Source organism: Brassica napus, chromosome C4 (genome assembly GCF_020379485.1).
Source record: "Brassica napus cultivar Da-Ae chromosome C4, Da-Ae, whole genome shotgun sequence".
Classification (NCBI taxonomy): Eukaryota; Viridiplantae; Streptophyta; class Magnoliopsida; order Brassicales; family Brassicaceae; genus Brassica; species Brassica napus.
This window is the reverse complement of record NC_063447.1, coordinates 45,167,632-45,183,160: the sequence shown is the minus strand read 5'-3', so window position 1 is coordinate 45,183,160 and position 15,529 is coordinate 45,167,632. Positions and strand designations below refer to the sequence as shown.

The following is a 15,529-nucleotide window of genomic DNA, read 5'->3' as shown; positions in this document are numbered from 1 at the left end:
CGACCAAGGCCCTTGTATGTTGAACAACTTAAAGTAAGTTCTAATATATGAAAACTAGTTTGACGAAAAAGAAGATATACATCAAATAATAAAATTAAATGTAAATGTAATAGATGTTGCAATCTTGTAAATGTTCTCTCCTGTGGGCCGGGCCAATCTATCTTCTTATATTTTTGATAATTCTAACGGGTTATTAATGGGCTTAACCCTCATGTTATTGGGTAATAAACTTGGCCCATTAAAGCACTTTCCGTAGTGGCTTCCATAAACCCTAAACAAAACTTTTCTCCTCCTGTCGTCGTCGTCTCAATATCTTCCTCACTTCGTTCTTCACGCTTCACCCTACTCCGAATCGAGAAATGGGAAGCCAACAAGCGGCGGTTTCGTTCCTCTCCAATCTAGCGAAGGCGGCTTTCGGCCTTGGAACGGCGGCGACGGTGCTGAACACGTCGCTATACACCGTTGACGGCGGAGAGAGAGCTGTGATCTTCGATCGATTCAGAGGAGTGATGGACCAGACCGTCGGCGAAGGGACTCATTTCCTGATCCCGATTCTGCAGAAGCCTCACATCTTCGACATCCGCACGAAGCCTCACACGTTCTCGTCGATCTCCGGTACGAAGGATCTTCAGATGGTCAATCTCACCCTTCGTGTTCTCTCTCGCCCTGAGGTATTATTTCGAATTAGACTTGCTTGATCGAATCGCCACGGTCATTGAGGTTGTGCTGATGTTATCATAGTTCGAATCTCAGGAATTGAGTTTAGGGGTTAGGGTTTTGACTATAAGGAATTGGATTTAGGGGTAGGGTTTATGGAAATGTAGAATCTTTTTGCTGCTTTAATCCCATTGTATAGTATTTGAATTGTTTATGCTGATGTTAATCATGCCTCAAGGTTATGCGTCTTCCATACATATTCCAAACATTGGGTCTCGAGTATGACGAGAAGGTTCTTCCTTCTATTGGAAACGAGGTTTTGAAAGCCGTGGTCGCACAGTTCAACGCTGACCAGCTTCTCACGGAGCGTCCTCACGTCTCAGCGCTTGTTCGTGAATCACTGATCAAACGTGCCAAAGACTTCAACATTGTGCTCGACGATGTTGCCATCACGCACTTGTCTTACGGTTATGAGTTCTCAAAGGCTGTTGAGCAGAAACAGGTGGCGCAGCAGGAGGCCGAGAGGTCTAAGTTTGTGGTGATGAAGGCTGATCAAGAGAGGAGAGCTGCGGTTATAAGAGCTGAAGGTGAGAGTGAAGCTGCACAGTTGATCTCTGACGCTACGGCTAAAGCTGGTATGGGACTTATCGAGCTTAGGAGGATTGAAGCTTCGAGGGAGGTTGCAGCTACACTTGCTAGATCTCCTAATGTGGCTTACTTGCCCGGTGGACAGAGCATGCTCTTTTCTCTGAACCGTTGATGAACTAAATGGTATGTGGAAAAAAGCCAAACTAGAATTATGTAGTTATTGTCTTGGAAGAACTTGTTGCTGTGAGATTTGTCTGAATACTTTTGTCTTGTGGTTTTTTTTTTCTTTTGCAGGTTATGGGGAACCTCTACGACATTTTAATGATCAAGTTGTGAATCTGGATTTAATGAAATGGTGAAATGCTCTTTGAACTGTGAAGAAAAAGAAGAAACTTTTTACTTGGCCAAAATGCTCTTTGAATTATATAACATTTACCTTGTTTGAGATCTATCTTATTTTCAATAAATAAACACAAGACAGTCTCAATTCACAAATACGTAGTTGATGTAAGAGTTAGTTTTGAGGATACGCGGTGGAGTGAAGCGACGTGTTTTAATATAAGACCATGTGAAACAAACATCATCTTTCATTGCTGATTAATATGCATTCGTATGATTGATAATCGATGTAATATCCATTCAATGAAAAGATGATGACCAGCCGTGTTTATGACAAAAATATGATTGGAAAGAAATAGAATGTACAAACAAACATGTTGGTTTTGGTTTCAAGAAAGATCGATGCTATCTATGATCATATGTTTTTTTTCCGAGTTGAATTGTTAGGGGCACCTTCCCATCTTTGGTTGTGTATGCCAAGAATTGTTATGGCAAACGTTGAGCTATTTGAGTTGTCTGGAAAAGTACGGTTATCGCTCTCTTCATCTTTTATAGGAACCGCTGATTGGACTGATACATGTTCCTCCTACATCGAGAGTTTCATGATTTTTTCTCCAATTTGGGCGTTCTTTTAATCTTCACGCTTTAACTTGAGAGAAGGTATTGTGATATGCTTGCAGCCATGCAAGCAAGTTACATATCAAGTATGAATACTTGGTGCATATATATGTTTAGGAAGATTTACAATTTTTTATTTATTGATTGGTACATATCGCTTAAAGCAAATACATGGGTACTAGGTGATAAACCGCGCTCTGCGCGGAATTATGTATTAAAAAAATTATAACTTTAAAATTACACTTCTTAATTTATCGGTGTAATTTAAATATATTTGAATAAAAAAAAACTGTGAAAGTAAGCAAAGACTTATATAAATTTATTATGAGTTTAAGACAAAACAAAACATAAGCAATAGAATTATTGTCTTCATAATATAAATTATGAATATAAAATAAGAAAAACATAGACAATAAAACAATAAAATACTAAAGAAACAAATTATAAAAAAGAAATTAAATTCATAATTTTGAGAAGGAGACTGTAGTGAAGAATTTGTTTTGAGAAAGAGACGGCCTAGTATTTATATATGCAATGCGCTGGTCTACGGTATGTTTGCATAACTAATCGTCCTCATAATTTTCGAAATTCAAATTAATATTAAATTTTGAGAACTTACCTTATTCCCTCCCTGTTCGTCGAATCACATGGAATATTAAAGGAAACAAAGAGTTAATATGGTCAACTAAATTAAATTTTAAATCAATCAATTTTGATCAAAAATGCGTATTTTTATATCTTTTATTTTAGGAAAGCTTGTATATATATTGCTACCACTTTAAAAATATGAAATAGGACGATATTGAGCCTATATGACAATTCTGCGAATTTGATTCCTAGATTGGAGTTCTATAACCAGAATGAATTATATTCAAAGACGTATATTGTTGCTAATATTAATAGCATGATTATGCTGTTATGATAGTAATTATTGTGATGAGTGATTGTCAAAGTAAATATATGCCTATGGCTGGCAGATGTTTTGCAGTTTCCTGTTCGGACAATATTTATATTAATGAGTTATTGTCAATCAATATTTATGCCAATTACTGGCATCTTTTTTTAATAAATATTTATTAATATATTCATCCGTTAGATCTCGTTTTGATATACATGTATCATGCGTGAGTATATCTTATGTGATTATATGATATAATATATAGTAACCGGTTTTGATATAGTGTAATAAAAAACTATTCACGAAAGTAACATTAAAATAAATGTTCTTTACGTATTCTCAGAAAACGTTCTTGTTCGAACCGGTTTTAAATAACATCTTCGTTTAGATCGCTAATTACCAATTAGTATGATTAAAACATTATGTTAAGCTCTACTATTTATATCAACACAGAGCGTAGGTTTTTACTCTCCACGCCAAATTCAATCGAAGAAACCAATATTAATGCTCCTCCTTTAATACCGTATATACCACTTACCTAATTTTGTTATTGAGTGATGCGTTTTCGTGAAATAGATATTATAAGATCCGTGATGGCCACGCCAAAAATATATCAGAAATATTCCCCTATCGATTAAGGTAAGTATTTCGATTCTTTGAATTTTGTTTCCTTTTATACGTTAACAATATTATTGTATTTCCTTAATATTTTGACCAATTAAGCGTAGGTTATAAATTGGAATATCGAGTTTGCATCGAGTATATTGAAATTCAATTGTGTTTCCTTTTTATTTTGACCAAATAACCAAAATATATCTGATATCTGTAACGTATAATTTTTTTTTTCAACGTTGACAAAAATTTTGCCTTTTACAAAAGAGTTAATATTGCATTATAATTAACGTTGACAAAAATGTTCATAAAACGTTCGATTATAATACGTGTTCCTAAAATAAGCATAAAATTGTTCATAAAATTAGTCCCGTTTCTTTAGTTGCATTATAAAGAAATTTGATATTAGTTTAAAAATGTTCATAAAATGTTGCATAAAAATGTTCATAAAATGTTGATTCGGTTTCAAAAAGGTTCATAAAACGTTGCATTATAATACGATTTGATATTAGTTTAAAAATGTTCATAAAATGCTGCATTATAATTAACGTAAACAAAAATGTTCATAAAACGATTTGATAGATGTCGAACCTATTTTGTTGCCTTTACCAAAAGAGTTAATATTCTGCCTGTCATAAATTTTCGTTTTTTTTTTCAAATCGGATTGTAATCATATAGTATAATGTATATGACCAATGGCATTTGGTTGTAATTATTCTAGTTTACAAAGGGTTTTTTTAAAAAGTTAGTGAGAGTGAATGAGGTGATGACACATAGGAAATGACACTCATGTAATAAACACATGACACTCATGTAATAAACACTCAGGGATACTCTTCCCTTGACTTTTGTTGAACATAACTCTCTGTAAATGCATTAAATTACAAAAACAATTTATTTGTAATTTTTATTCTTCCGAGCTAATGTGTATGCATTAAATTTTCAAAACAAGCTTAACAAATTAAAATCAATTTGATTATTTCTGATACTCCGTTTTGATATCTGTTATGTAATTCAAATTATGTCGTATTAACACTTCTCGTGTGCTTAATGTTTGATAAAGTCTCTTGTGTAGTAATTATTTGTAAACTTTAGCTAATAAAATGATTAAGATAGAAGTTTTAGGAAAAGACGAAGAAGAGAAAGAGTCTAAGAGCTCTTTCTCCAACTGGTTCTACTTTGTGATCAACGTTGGTGCAATGATCGCTTCTCCTGTTCTCGTTTGGATTTAGATGAATGTTGCCATGTTGGTTGGGATTTGGCCGTGGCTGCCCTCTTGTTCTTCGCGGGAAGCAACTTCTACAGGCTTTAGAAACCAGGAGGAAGTCCCATCACAAGAATGCTTCAAGTCATTGTTTGCTTCATTTCAGAAAATTCAAAGTGAAAAGTCCCTGAAGCACCTGATGCTATGAGGAGTCTTTGCTCGGCATTGTCGCTGACGACGGTGGCATTAGGGAACTATCTAAGCACATTTCTGGCGACGGTTGTTACAAAAGTGACGACTACTGGTGGAAGACCAGGGTGGATAGCTGATAACCTGACCAGAGGTCATCTTGATTACTACTACTATTGGTTATTGGCTGTTTTTGAGTTTCTTGAATTTCTTCGCCTACCTTTGGATTGCTAAATGGTGTACTTACAAGAAAGCTACGGGGCATACGTACGAAAACTTCACGACGTCTGCAATTCTTATAGAGAGATCCTATGATTCCTTTTCGGTTTGGCTCTGTTTCATGATGATATATCTTACTTTTTTCATATCTTAACTAACGTATATGCAGTAATGCATTGCATTTTTCACTAACAAAATCATATTTGATTTTTCATGAACTCACACAATAGCAGTCAGTAACATGAACATATACAAAGGTGATTTTGTAGTGAAACTATATATATTAAGATTAGTAGATCGTCTTGTTCCACTCGCTGGAACTGGTTATCTCGCATTGCAACTTGAACAATACTCCACTTGCAAGCTCTCAAGGAACCTGCAGGATTTAACAGATTAGAGATGAGAACGATGCTAAGTTGTTTGAACTAAACTAACCAGTTTTATGGGAGAGAGTGAGAAACTAAGTGAGGGTGAACATATAGCAATGATTAATAGACCCAAGTTTTGAAACTTATAACTTGCTTGATATGTCATGCTAACTTTGCTTTTGCATCTATAGACACATCTCTCCTCAGTGGTGTTAACTCAAACCACCAAGACCAATGTGGATGCTTTATGTGTATATTTGAAAAGCAGCAGCAGCGATGTTTGTTTCAAGCTCTACTTAAAATTTAAGAATAAAGATTCCACCTTTATGAACTCTTTGATAAATACAGAGAAAATACCTCAAACTCTCAAGACTAAAATTAGGAGAAAGATTCACAACTCATGAATCACGGCCAAGCTTTAGACACATATTCAGTTAGTTGTTCCAAAGTCCGAAAGCTTTCTTGAACTGCTTCTTCTTTTTCTTCGACGGCGGCGGAGGGAGCGAGTGTGTTAGGTTGTTGTGATATAATAATATATAAACCAAACCCAACCACTTAAAATCTCGAAAACGAACCAATTTAAATTTTGTCCGGTTCGATACGGTTCATTTAGAGATATGATCAGTTTGGTTTAGATCCCTTATATATTAACCATGTGCATAATGTTCTTATAGATATTTATCGTTCATAACTATTAAATCAAAACCAACATAATAAATTATTAATTATGTTTTTAAAAAGATAAATGAAACACTAAACTTTATATTTTATAATAAAAATAAATATTTTCAGATAAAACACAACATATTTAGGAATTATCTTATGTTTTAAAAATATATTTTATTTTTGAGAATTTTTCTTATATTTAGTTATAGTCAATTATCTAATATAACATATAAATAAAATATTGTTAATATATATTCATTATTTTTTATCAATATATATATATATATATATATATATGTGCTTATTGTTGTGTTAAATTTTAAAAACATTCACATATTAGAAATATTTTAGAAAATATATTTATTTGTTTGATTAGAATTTAATTATAAACTGTTTTATATCTAACTATAAATTTTATAATAAAATTTTATTTTCAGATAACAACAGAATATATCTAAGAATTATTTTATTGTTTTAAAACATTTTTTTTATTTTTTTTATTTTTTTTATATTTATTTATTGTCAATTATCTAATATAATATATAAATAAAATATTAAATATATATTCATTAGTTTTTATCAAAATATATAAATGGTTATTGCTGTGTTAAATTTTAGAAACATGAACATATTATAAATATTTTAGAAAATAATTAGCATTTAATTATAATTTTTTTTATATCTAACTATAAAATTTATAATAAAATATGATTTTCAGATAACAACATAATATATCTAAGAATTATCTTATGTTTTAAAACATGCTTTTATTTTTGAAAATTTTATTATATTTATTTATAGTCAATTATCTAATATAATATATAAATATAATAGTATTAATAGAAATTCGTTTATAATTATTTATATTTTAGATAATTCTTATTATTATTAATTTTAATAACTTATTTAATCAGAAAATTTTATTATATTTATTTATAGTCAATTATCAAATATAATATATAAATATAATAGTATTAATAGAAATTCGTTTATAATTATTTATATTTTAGATAATTCTTATTATTATTAATTTTAATAACTTATTTAATCAGATATATTTTAAATTTTTTTTTATTTTTGACTAATTTATATATTATATTTATTAAGGGTATAAACGAATTATTATTAATTTTAATCACTTTTAATCAGATAGATTTGAAATTCGTTTTTATTTTTTGACTAATTTAGATAATTTATTCGTTAAAGATATAAACGATATTAACCGATCTAACTTTTAACGTGAGAGCTCCGTAAAAAAAAATTACTTCTAATTTATATAATAGATTTATTAAGGGTTTAAACGATTTATTATTAATTTTAATGACTTTTTAATCAGATAGATTTGAAATTCGTTTTTATTCTTTGACTAATTTAGATAATTTACTCATTAAGGGTATAAACGATATTAACCGCTCTAACTAATTTATATATTAGATTTATTAAGGGTATAAACGAATTATTATTAATTTTAATCACTTTTAATCAGATAGATTTGAAATTCGTTTTTATTTTTTGACTAATTTAGATAATTTATTCGTTAAAGATATAAACGATATTAACCGATCTAACTTTTAACGTGAGAGCTCCGTAACAAAAATTTACTTCTAATTTATATAATAGATTTATTAAGGGTATAAACGATTTATTATTAATTTTAATGACTTTTTAATCAGATAGATTTGAAATTCGTTTTTATTCTTTGACTAATTTAGATAATTTACTCATTAAGGGTATAAACGATATTAACCGCTCTAACTTTTAACGTGAGAGCTTCGTTGCAAAAATTTACTTCGCAAATAATAGTATAGATAGATATATTTAGTTATGGCATAAACGATGAACAAGCAAAAACATTCTCTACGCTTTTTAAAAAAAATTCTAAAGACCCAAAAATATATAAATAAGCATAATTTCCTGTGCGCCATAGTTATCACATTTAAAAAAAATGATTCACGACAATGAAAATTCAAGCAACTTCGTATAAGTGTGTTGCTTTGGTTCGAATTCAAAGGATAATGCAGAGAATCCACCAGGTTCTGTTGTACCAATAAAGAAATATTATCGTATTGCCATTGGCATTATTATTACATCTAATATCATATAACATGTAGTATAGTCAATAACATATACTAACCTGTAGTAATAGTTTCTGTTATTATCCAACCGTTGGAGATTTTATGTTAAAGAAAAGTAACAAATACGGCGGAACAATAGTATATGTGATTTGTTGATTATGCCGTAGGTGCACATTAACATTAGCCTCGCTTCTACATTTTGAAAATGCCTATGATTAATTGACGTGTCGTTGGGATAAAGTCAAAAACATTTTAGGAAATGAGCACTCTAGTTTCTTAAACTCAAATTATAATCCCCAGTTTTATTTTGTTATAATGTTACCCCATGATTCTTTTTATTTTATCAACAACCATGTTGGATTCGCATCTTTTATGTGTTTTGGGAAATTTTGTTTTTTAAACCATATTTCTATCGTTTCAAATCGATACTATTATGTTAAAAATATGTCTACAAACCATGCTACAATAACTTTAGCAATATTAAATTCAAATTTTGGTTTGGTTTCAAATTTTCAATTGATTTTTTTTTTGATATACGGATGATAATATCCAAAGTAAAAACATGATATATCATGCATAATTTGATTTAGTTTGATTTTGGCTTCAATTTAAATTCTAATTTTAAAAGTTAATTTTATATTAATGAAAACAATTATTATTTAAAAGTAAATTTGAAAAAATAAAATAAAATTTGAGGTAAAGTTACTGTCATTCTCGCCTATCACCACTATTCTGATAGTTAGAAAAATGTAGGGACAGTTTCCTTAAATTAGTTATGTTCAGGGACTTAAATTTAAAAACGTCGCCGGAAAAAACACATTTCGATCGAGATTCAATAAATCGAAAAGGGGAGAGAGAGAGAGGAAGATCGGTGATGACGATGGACAGAGAGAAGGAGAGGGAACTTGAGCTCGAGAGTGCAATGTACACCAACTGCTTACTCTTAGGTTTGGATCCGAGCGTGATCGGGCTCGGATCCTCCAACGGCACGCCTCGGGTGGGGTTATTCCGCCATTCCAACCCGAAGCTCGGAGAACAGCTTCTCTACTTCATCCTCTCTTCTCTCCGAGGACCTGCTCAGTCTTCAAAGGTTCGATTCCTCTCCACTCTCTCCCTCTCTCTCTCGAAACCGGTTTTGAAATCACTCGTTTGATTCTGAGTTTCCTCAATCTCTCAGGATTTCGATAAGGTCTGGCCAATTTTCGATTCGGCTCAGTCTCGCGATTTTCGAAAGGTAAAATAGCTTGAGAACTATGATCACTGAGAATTTTGCTTACTGAATCCATAGTTTCTTAACGCTAGAATGATGCCAATGAAGGTTGTTCAAGGGATTATAAGCGAGCTTGAATCACAAGGGGCATTACCAAGGAGTAACTCTAGGGTTTCATCACTTGCCACTTGCTGTGGACCAAGGTTGCTTCTGATGTGGTTGAAGCTAATTTTAGCAGCAATAGATGATATGTGATATGTAAGTGTGGAGTTTCTTATTTTGATTGCAGGTTTGTGGAGCTCTTATGGCAACTTTCACTGCATGCGTTGAGAGAAGTTCATAGACGGACATTTCCTGCTGATGTGGCTTCCAATCCCTTGCCTTCTTCCCTAACTGACGTATCCTTCTCACATGCTGCTACGTTGCTTCCTGTTACCAAGGTAGCACCCATATTGTTTCTCTTCAAGATTGTGTTTTCTATGTGGACGCGTTTGAGTAGTAATGAACGGAATAACCTTCAAATGCTCGTTTTTATGTTTGCAGGCACGGATAGTGCTTGAGCGCCGTAGGTTCCTTAAAGACGCAGAAACTGCGGTACAAAGACAGGCAATGTGGTCTAATTTAGCCCATGAGATGACTGCAGAGTTCCGTGGTCTCTGTGCTGAAGAGGTATGTTCTTCTTTGGTGGTTGGTACTGATTTGTTTTTTTTTCTGATTATATCAGGCTCTTCTTGATGCATTTCATTTTTCTTGTTTCGCTGGCATCAGGCTTACCTGCAACAGGAACTAGAAAAACTTAACGATTTAAGAAACAAAGTTAAGCAGGAAGGAGAAGTGTGGGATGATCTTGTGTCTAGCTCCAGCCAAAATTCTCATCTAGTTTCAAAGTCCACTCGGTTATGGGATTCTATAATGGCTCGTAAAGGTAAGGTCTTATGCTGTTCTTGTCATTCTTCTGAGTTAAATACAGAAAAATAGTATTTGGAATTTAGAATTATGCAGGAGACTTGTATCGTTTGATACTTTCTTTTACTATCTTAAGGTCAGCATGAAGTTCTTGCGTCAGGTCCCATTGAGGATTTGATAGCACACAGGGAGCATAGGTAACTACTGGCCTCTTATAACACATACGGTTTTGAATTCTACTTCCTAATATACTGACTTCTGGTTACCTTTGATCTGTAGATACCGAATTTCAGGATCATCCCTACTTGCAGCGATGGACCAGAGTTCTCAAGTTCCTCGTGCAGAATTGCTCTCTGCCCATTCAGATGATTCTTCTCGGCCACTTGCAGATGACAAAGAACTAAGTGATGGGTCGTTCGCAAACATGCATGATCAGCATTCTCTAGGAGACAGTTTCGAAACCAACTCACAAGCAAGTGATGAAACACTTTCTCGAGTAGATGACAGAGGTGGAAAAATCAACCAGACAGTTGATGTAGCGGAAATAATAAGGCGCTGGACACACGCATTGCAGCGTATTCATAAACAGTCTCTTCAGCTGGTATGTCTTCTCTTATCTCTGTGGGGATATTTAAGTACTTCAAACAATTCTGGCTAATTGTACGCTTTATGTCATTGATTAATGCTCCACTCTTTTTCTCTTAGTTCCATGGATCTGTTACTTATCTTTTACTTTTGCATGTTAGGCTAAAGCAAATGACGGGGAAGGTCCAGATATTTTGCGGACTGCAAATGATGGTGGTACAAGTGGGCATGTTGAATCATTGGCTGCAACTTTGACTGAACATCAACAACATTTAGCTAGCTTTCAGGTAAATGTGTTGCTTGTTTGTTGCCTTAGGTAGAAGTTGCATTTGGCCAACTGTGGAAGTCAAATGCAAAACGTAGAAAGTAAGATGCTTTTGTTGAGGGCTTGATGAAATTTGTGGAGGAAACAGAGCTTATACACGGCATCCGCTTCAGCAACAAAAAAAAAAACTAGAAGTCTGCTTTTCGGGCAGTTCTATTTTATTTATATAAGACCGTATGTTTGATTGGAGATTTCCGGAGTTCCATGAATAATTGTTTTTATTCTATTCAGCTTCTCTTGGGAGAGTATAAAAAGTTGATCGATGGAGTAACTTACATTTTTATTACCGTACTGTTTATAGGATCTCTTGGAGCATGCCTACAAGAGCTTTCTTATACATGTAGCTCATACTTTACTGGTTAAATCTCTACTACGTTCTTACTGCTGGTGGCACACTATATGCAGGTACTCATCAACCAATTAAAAGAAGTTTCTCCAGCCATACAGAAATCTATATTAGAATGTACTGAGAAGGTTAGTAATCTTCCCCCAACCTTACCTCCAGCTACGAGAAGTAACGGGCAAGCAGCTTCACTTCTGCAATCTCAGCGGAGTGGGAGAATTACGGTAAAAGTTTAATTAGTTAACTTTTATTCTCTTTCCGATGCATATTTGATAGAGACGCTCATGTACGTTCCCCCCCCCCCCCCCCCCCCCCCCCCCCCTTGTAATACAGGAAGGTGTATCCAATGATGTTGCTGAGCTGACCTCGAAGATGTCTAATGTTCAGCTCGAGAAGGTCTCAGCCAGTCCTACGTTAAAGCTGCCACAATTATTTAGCTCGACTCCTACTTCTTCTGGTAAAGGTGGAAATGGACAAAAGCGACACCCAATGTCTTCTGAAGTCAACAAAATGGAAAGCTCGTCTGAGAAGAACACTACTGAGCAACAACCGCTGTCACAGACTCGAGCAGACAACTTGCCGACTGGTTTGTTGCATAACGACTTTCTCAACTAAAACGAAACTTGTATAGTATATCAAAAAGGGCTTTCTTGAACTGTGATATGCCAGTACATTTCACAGAGACCTTTGTCTTACAACTCTAATTTTGGTTTCAGATACCAACAGTTCTTTTGTCCAGAACCTGAAGAAATCTGTAAGGGAGGCTGCTCTATTGATCCCATCTTCAGCAGGATCATCACGGGACAGTCAATCCGATGAAGGCTCCGAGCATTATTTCGTACCTCTTTCAGGAACAGGCTTTTCCCGATTTACATCGGAAACCAAAGGCCTGCCTCACAGAGGGTCGAGGTTACTTACCTCTCTGAGCGAGCCTTCCTTTCTTGAACCCAATGTTCCCCATAGCCTAGCCCCAAGCAAGTACAGCGATATACCTGACACGTTTGATGATCTGGATTCGTTCAAAGATTACCATAACGGGAACGGGTTTCTCTCAGTAGCTGGATCGAACAGTGTAGCTTCTGATGCACAACAATCGTTTTACGACGTTGAAGACCAAGTGTTCTCTCCACCATTACTAATGGACCCGTCCCTGTTATCAGATACCTACGAAGACTTGTTAGGTACGTTCATTATATCCTCTTTGGTGTTTACATGACCTCAAATTGTGTTCAAGTGTACTCTAGAACGCATTAATACTGTTATAAATAGAACGGTTCTGTATATTTTCTGTAATCTTATGCGTCTAGGATCTAATTGCTTTACTTTTGCAGCTCCTTTGTCACAAACCGATGCTGCTTTAATGGAGCTTTAGGATGAAGAAGCCCTGAGTCAGACAAAGAAGATGACACTTCTGTTTCTTCCACGATTGGTCTCAATACAGGTGGTTTCTGTAATCATTACCAGTTAACAAAGGTGTTTCTTAATTTATCTTGGGTTTGTTGGTAATGTGATTTCATCTTGATGAATGAATGATGATCTGACTTTGCGTGTGTAGAAAACCTCTAGCTCAGGTCGCTCTCTAGTGTTTGGTTTCCCTGACAAAAGCAGATTGATTCTTTGTTATTTTAATTTTAGATGTAAAGGGAAATAGTTAAGAAGAGTTTGATCTGTGTTATTCTTTTATTTTGTCTTCTAAAATTGATTTGATAAACTATTAAAAAAAAAAACAAATTCCGTTGCCGGGAGTCGAACCCGGATTTCAAGCAAATTAGATTGAAATTAACCGGTGTGCTACAGCGGATCTAGTTACTCTATGACTAATAAAACTATATTTATTTACTACATGAACTTATTACTAATACATTTTAGTATAGTTTAAATTAACCATCATCTCTCTCTAAATTTGTGTGCTACGACCTACGTACGTCTGTTCTGTTAAGGTCGACATTTCTCTACTTACATACCTTTAACGATTACGATACGGGAACGGGTTTCTCTTAACCCCACCTTTACTTATGGACCCGTCTCTATTATCAGATACCCAATTTATTACTTATTAAGTACGTTCATTATCATCATTGGTCTCGCGTAAGTTTTTTAAGTGTATTCTAATTATCTAAATACAGCAACACACTAAGAAAAAGCTGGTTATACTTATATTTATACATTACATCGTTCTGCAAAAGTTATGCGTAGGTTTACATCATGTGGAATCTAGTTAAATAGTGAACCATATCGTAATTTTTAGATTGAGATTTAATGTGTGGTGTTTCCTATGAATCGGATTTTAAATCCAAAATCATAGTAGAAAACAACACAAGTCCAATGGAGTTTTGTTTTATTCACCAAATAAGATAAACAACAAAATGAAACTTTGATAAAACAAAAAGAATATTGAAAGTCAAGAGAACAATCTCATAGAAACTGAACCAAACAAGAAACGCTGAATGCAGTAGTGATGATGAACTCAGTGGTTGAGACCAAGAACAAGCGCTACGGCAGCAAAAGCCAATCCGGTGAACATGTTGGTGGTTGGAACGACAGCTGAGTTAGTTGCCGGTCCCGGTGCCGGTGCCGGAGCCGGGCTGTGAACGTGACCTTCGTGGCCGGAGACGGCTGCGATCGTAGCCAATAGACAAAACACTGCGATCTGAACAAACATCTTCTTCATCATCATCTTCTTCGTAAAAAGAGTTGTGTTTTGCTTTGGTTTGAACTTTGAGTGAATGAGAAAATATTTGTTGCTGTTTGTTGAGTAATTTGCGAGATTTGTTTATATAGAGAGAGGAAACTATTGATTTAAGATAGGGAATATTGAAATTTATTATATAATTTTTTTTCTTTTTATTTTGGGACTAAAATTAAAGATATGTATCTCTTTTTTAAAAAAATTGGCCGGCTTTGATGCATTGATCAAGACAGCTAATCAAGATTATAATTGATCCTGTATTTCACGTTCCCATAAGCGGCCAATAATTTGGATTTTAAAATGAAAATCAAAAGAGAAAGGGGTGAAAATATCTTGCAGAATTAGAAAGTTTTTGAAAGTAAAATAATGTTTCTTATCGTTATCATCAAGTAAATTAATGTTTATTGCCTCTTTTAGTTAGCCAATGAAGGGTAGTATTCGCTTCTTAATGACAAAAATTCTTTAATTGTGATTATCTTGGTTCATAGAATTATTAGTTGTGTTTAATTTAAAATGATTGTAAAAATAGACGTGGACAGCCCTTTTACAATTTAAAAAAATAATAATAATAGACGTGGAGACAATTCGTTATTTATTGTTAAAAATTGATAGGAAAATGGTACAAGCGTATATCTTTAAATATAATACAAGCGTATATCTTTAAATATAATAAGCTCGTATTTTTCCTAATGGTTAATAAGAAAAAATGATAATCGTTTTAAAAAGTGAGTAAAGATCTAAACCCGTTACTTTGCTTATAAATTATTATTATGAAGCGAATCACGTTAGTTACGGATGTGCAGTAAACGCTGATGAAAAAATAACTCCGAAATATAATTTGTGTTAAATAGCAAATACCAGTAGATTTGGAAAATAAGCCGTATTAAAATCTGTATAATATCTTAACCCAACAAATACTGTAATATAAGTTTAGCTAGCCATGTGGGAAACAAAATGCAGACTTGATGATTATGATGATGCTTGGTGTAGTATAAATAATCATACAAAACACAAAGATATTCATATTATCCCCTGTGT

The 15,529-nt window shown here is 33.7% G+C and overlaps 3 protein-coding genes and 1 long non-coding RNA gene across 4 annotated transcripts; 2 read left to right on the top strand and 2 right to left on the bottom strand.

Annotated features, from left to right (window-relative positions):
* The first annotated feature begins 259 nt into the window (after positions 1-259).
* LOC106391001 (prohibitin-3, mitochondrial) lies at positions 260-1,866 on the top strand. The gene is made up of 3 exons (XM_013831569.3): positions 260-671; positions 896-1,428; positions 1,540-1,866. The coding sequence occupies exons 1-2, from the start codon at positions 360-362 to the stop codon at positions 1,415-1,417; spliced, it is 834 nt and encodes a 277-aa protein (XP_013687023.1). The 5' UTR covers positions 260-359; the 3' UTR covers positions 1,418-1,428; positions 1,540-1,866.
* A 3,583-nt stretch (positions 1,867-5,449) lies between these two features.
* Positions 5,450-6,504, bottom strand: LOC106414395. Its single transcript, XR_001282866.3, has 2 exons — positions 6,050-6,504; positions 5,450-5,700 (listed from the first exon to the last, which is right to left on the bottom strand). It is a non-coding gene; the product is annotated as an uncharacterized LOC106414395 (long non-coding RNA).
* A 2,750-nt stretch (positions 6,505-9,254) lies between these two features.
* Positions 9,255-13,485, top strand: LOC106391002 (AUGMIN subunit 6-like). Its single transcript, XM_048756178.1, has 13 exons — positions 9,255-9,523; positions 9,611-9,667; positions 9,752-9,846; positions 9,933-10,083; positions 10,187-10,312; positions 10,412-10,568; positions 10,686-10,746; positions 10,829-11,150; positions 11,296-11,421; positions 11,865-12,026; positions 12,136-12,388; positions 12,519-12,983; positions 13,134-13,485. Exons 1-13 carry the CDS (start codon positions 9,308-9,310, stop codon positions 13,172-13,174), a joined length of 2,232 nt encoding a protein of 743 aa, XP_048612135.1. The 5' UTR covers positions 9,255-9,307; the 3' UTR covers positions 13,175-13,485.
* A 636-nt stretch (positions 13,486-14,121) lies between these two features.
* LOC106449633 (arabinogalactan protein 24-like) lies at positions 14,122-14,601 on the bottom strand. The gene has a single exon (XM_013891372.3). The coding sequence runs from the start codon at positions 14,477-14,479 to the stop codon at positions 14,270-14,272; it is 210 nt and encodes a 69-aa protein (XP_013746826.2). The 5' UTR covers positions 14,480-14,601; the 3' UTR covers positions 14,122-14,269.
* Between the last annotated feature and the right edge of the window lie 928 nt (positions 14,602-15,529).

What these genes read in the sequence shown, in the direction of transcription:
- LOC106391001 (XM_013831569.3), top strand. Translation starts at nt 360, where the DNA reads ATGGGAAGCCAACAAGCGGCGGTTTCGTTCCTCTCCAATCTAGCGAAG. An exon ending in GTGTTCTCTCTCGCCCTGAG is followed by an intron (nt 672 to 895) that starts GTATTATTTCGA and finishes TCATGCCTCAAG; the next exon opens with GTTATGCGTCTTCCATACAT.
- LOC106391002 (XM_048756178.1), top strand. Translation starts at nt 9,308, where the DNA reads ATGACGATGGACAGAGAGAAGGAGAGGGAACTTGAGCTCGAGAGTGCA. An exon ending in GCCACTTGCTGTGGACCAAG is followed by an intron (nt 9,847 to 9,932) that starts GTTGCTTCTGAT and finishes TTTTGATTGCAG; the next exon opens with GTTTGTGGAGCTCTTATGGC. An exon ending in ATAGCACACAGGGAGCATAG is followed by an intron (nt 10,747 to 10,828) that starts GTAACTACTGGC and finishes TTTGATCTGTAG; the next exon opens with ATACCGAATTTCAGGATCAT.
- LOC106449633 (XM_013891372.3), bottom strand. Translation starts at nt 14,479, where the DNA reads ATGATGATGAAGAAGATGTTTGTTCAGATCGCAGTGTTTTGTCTATTG.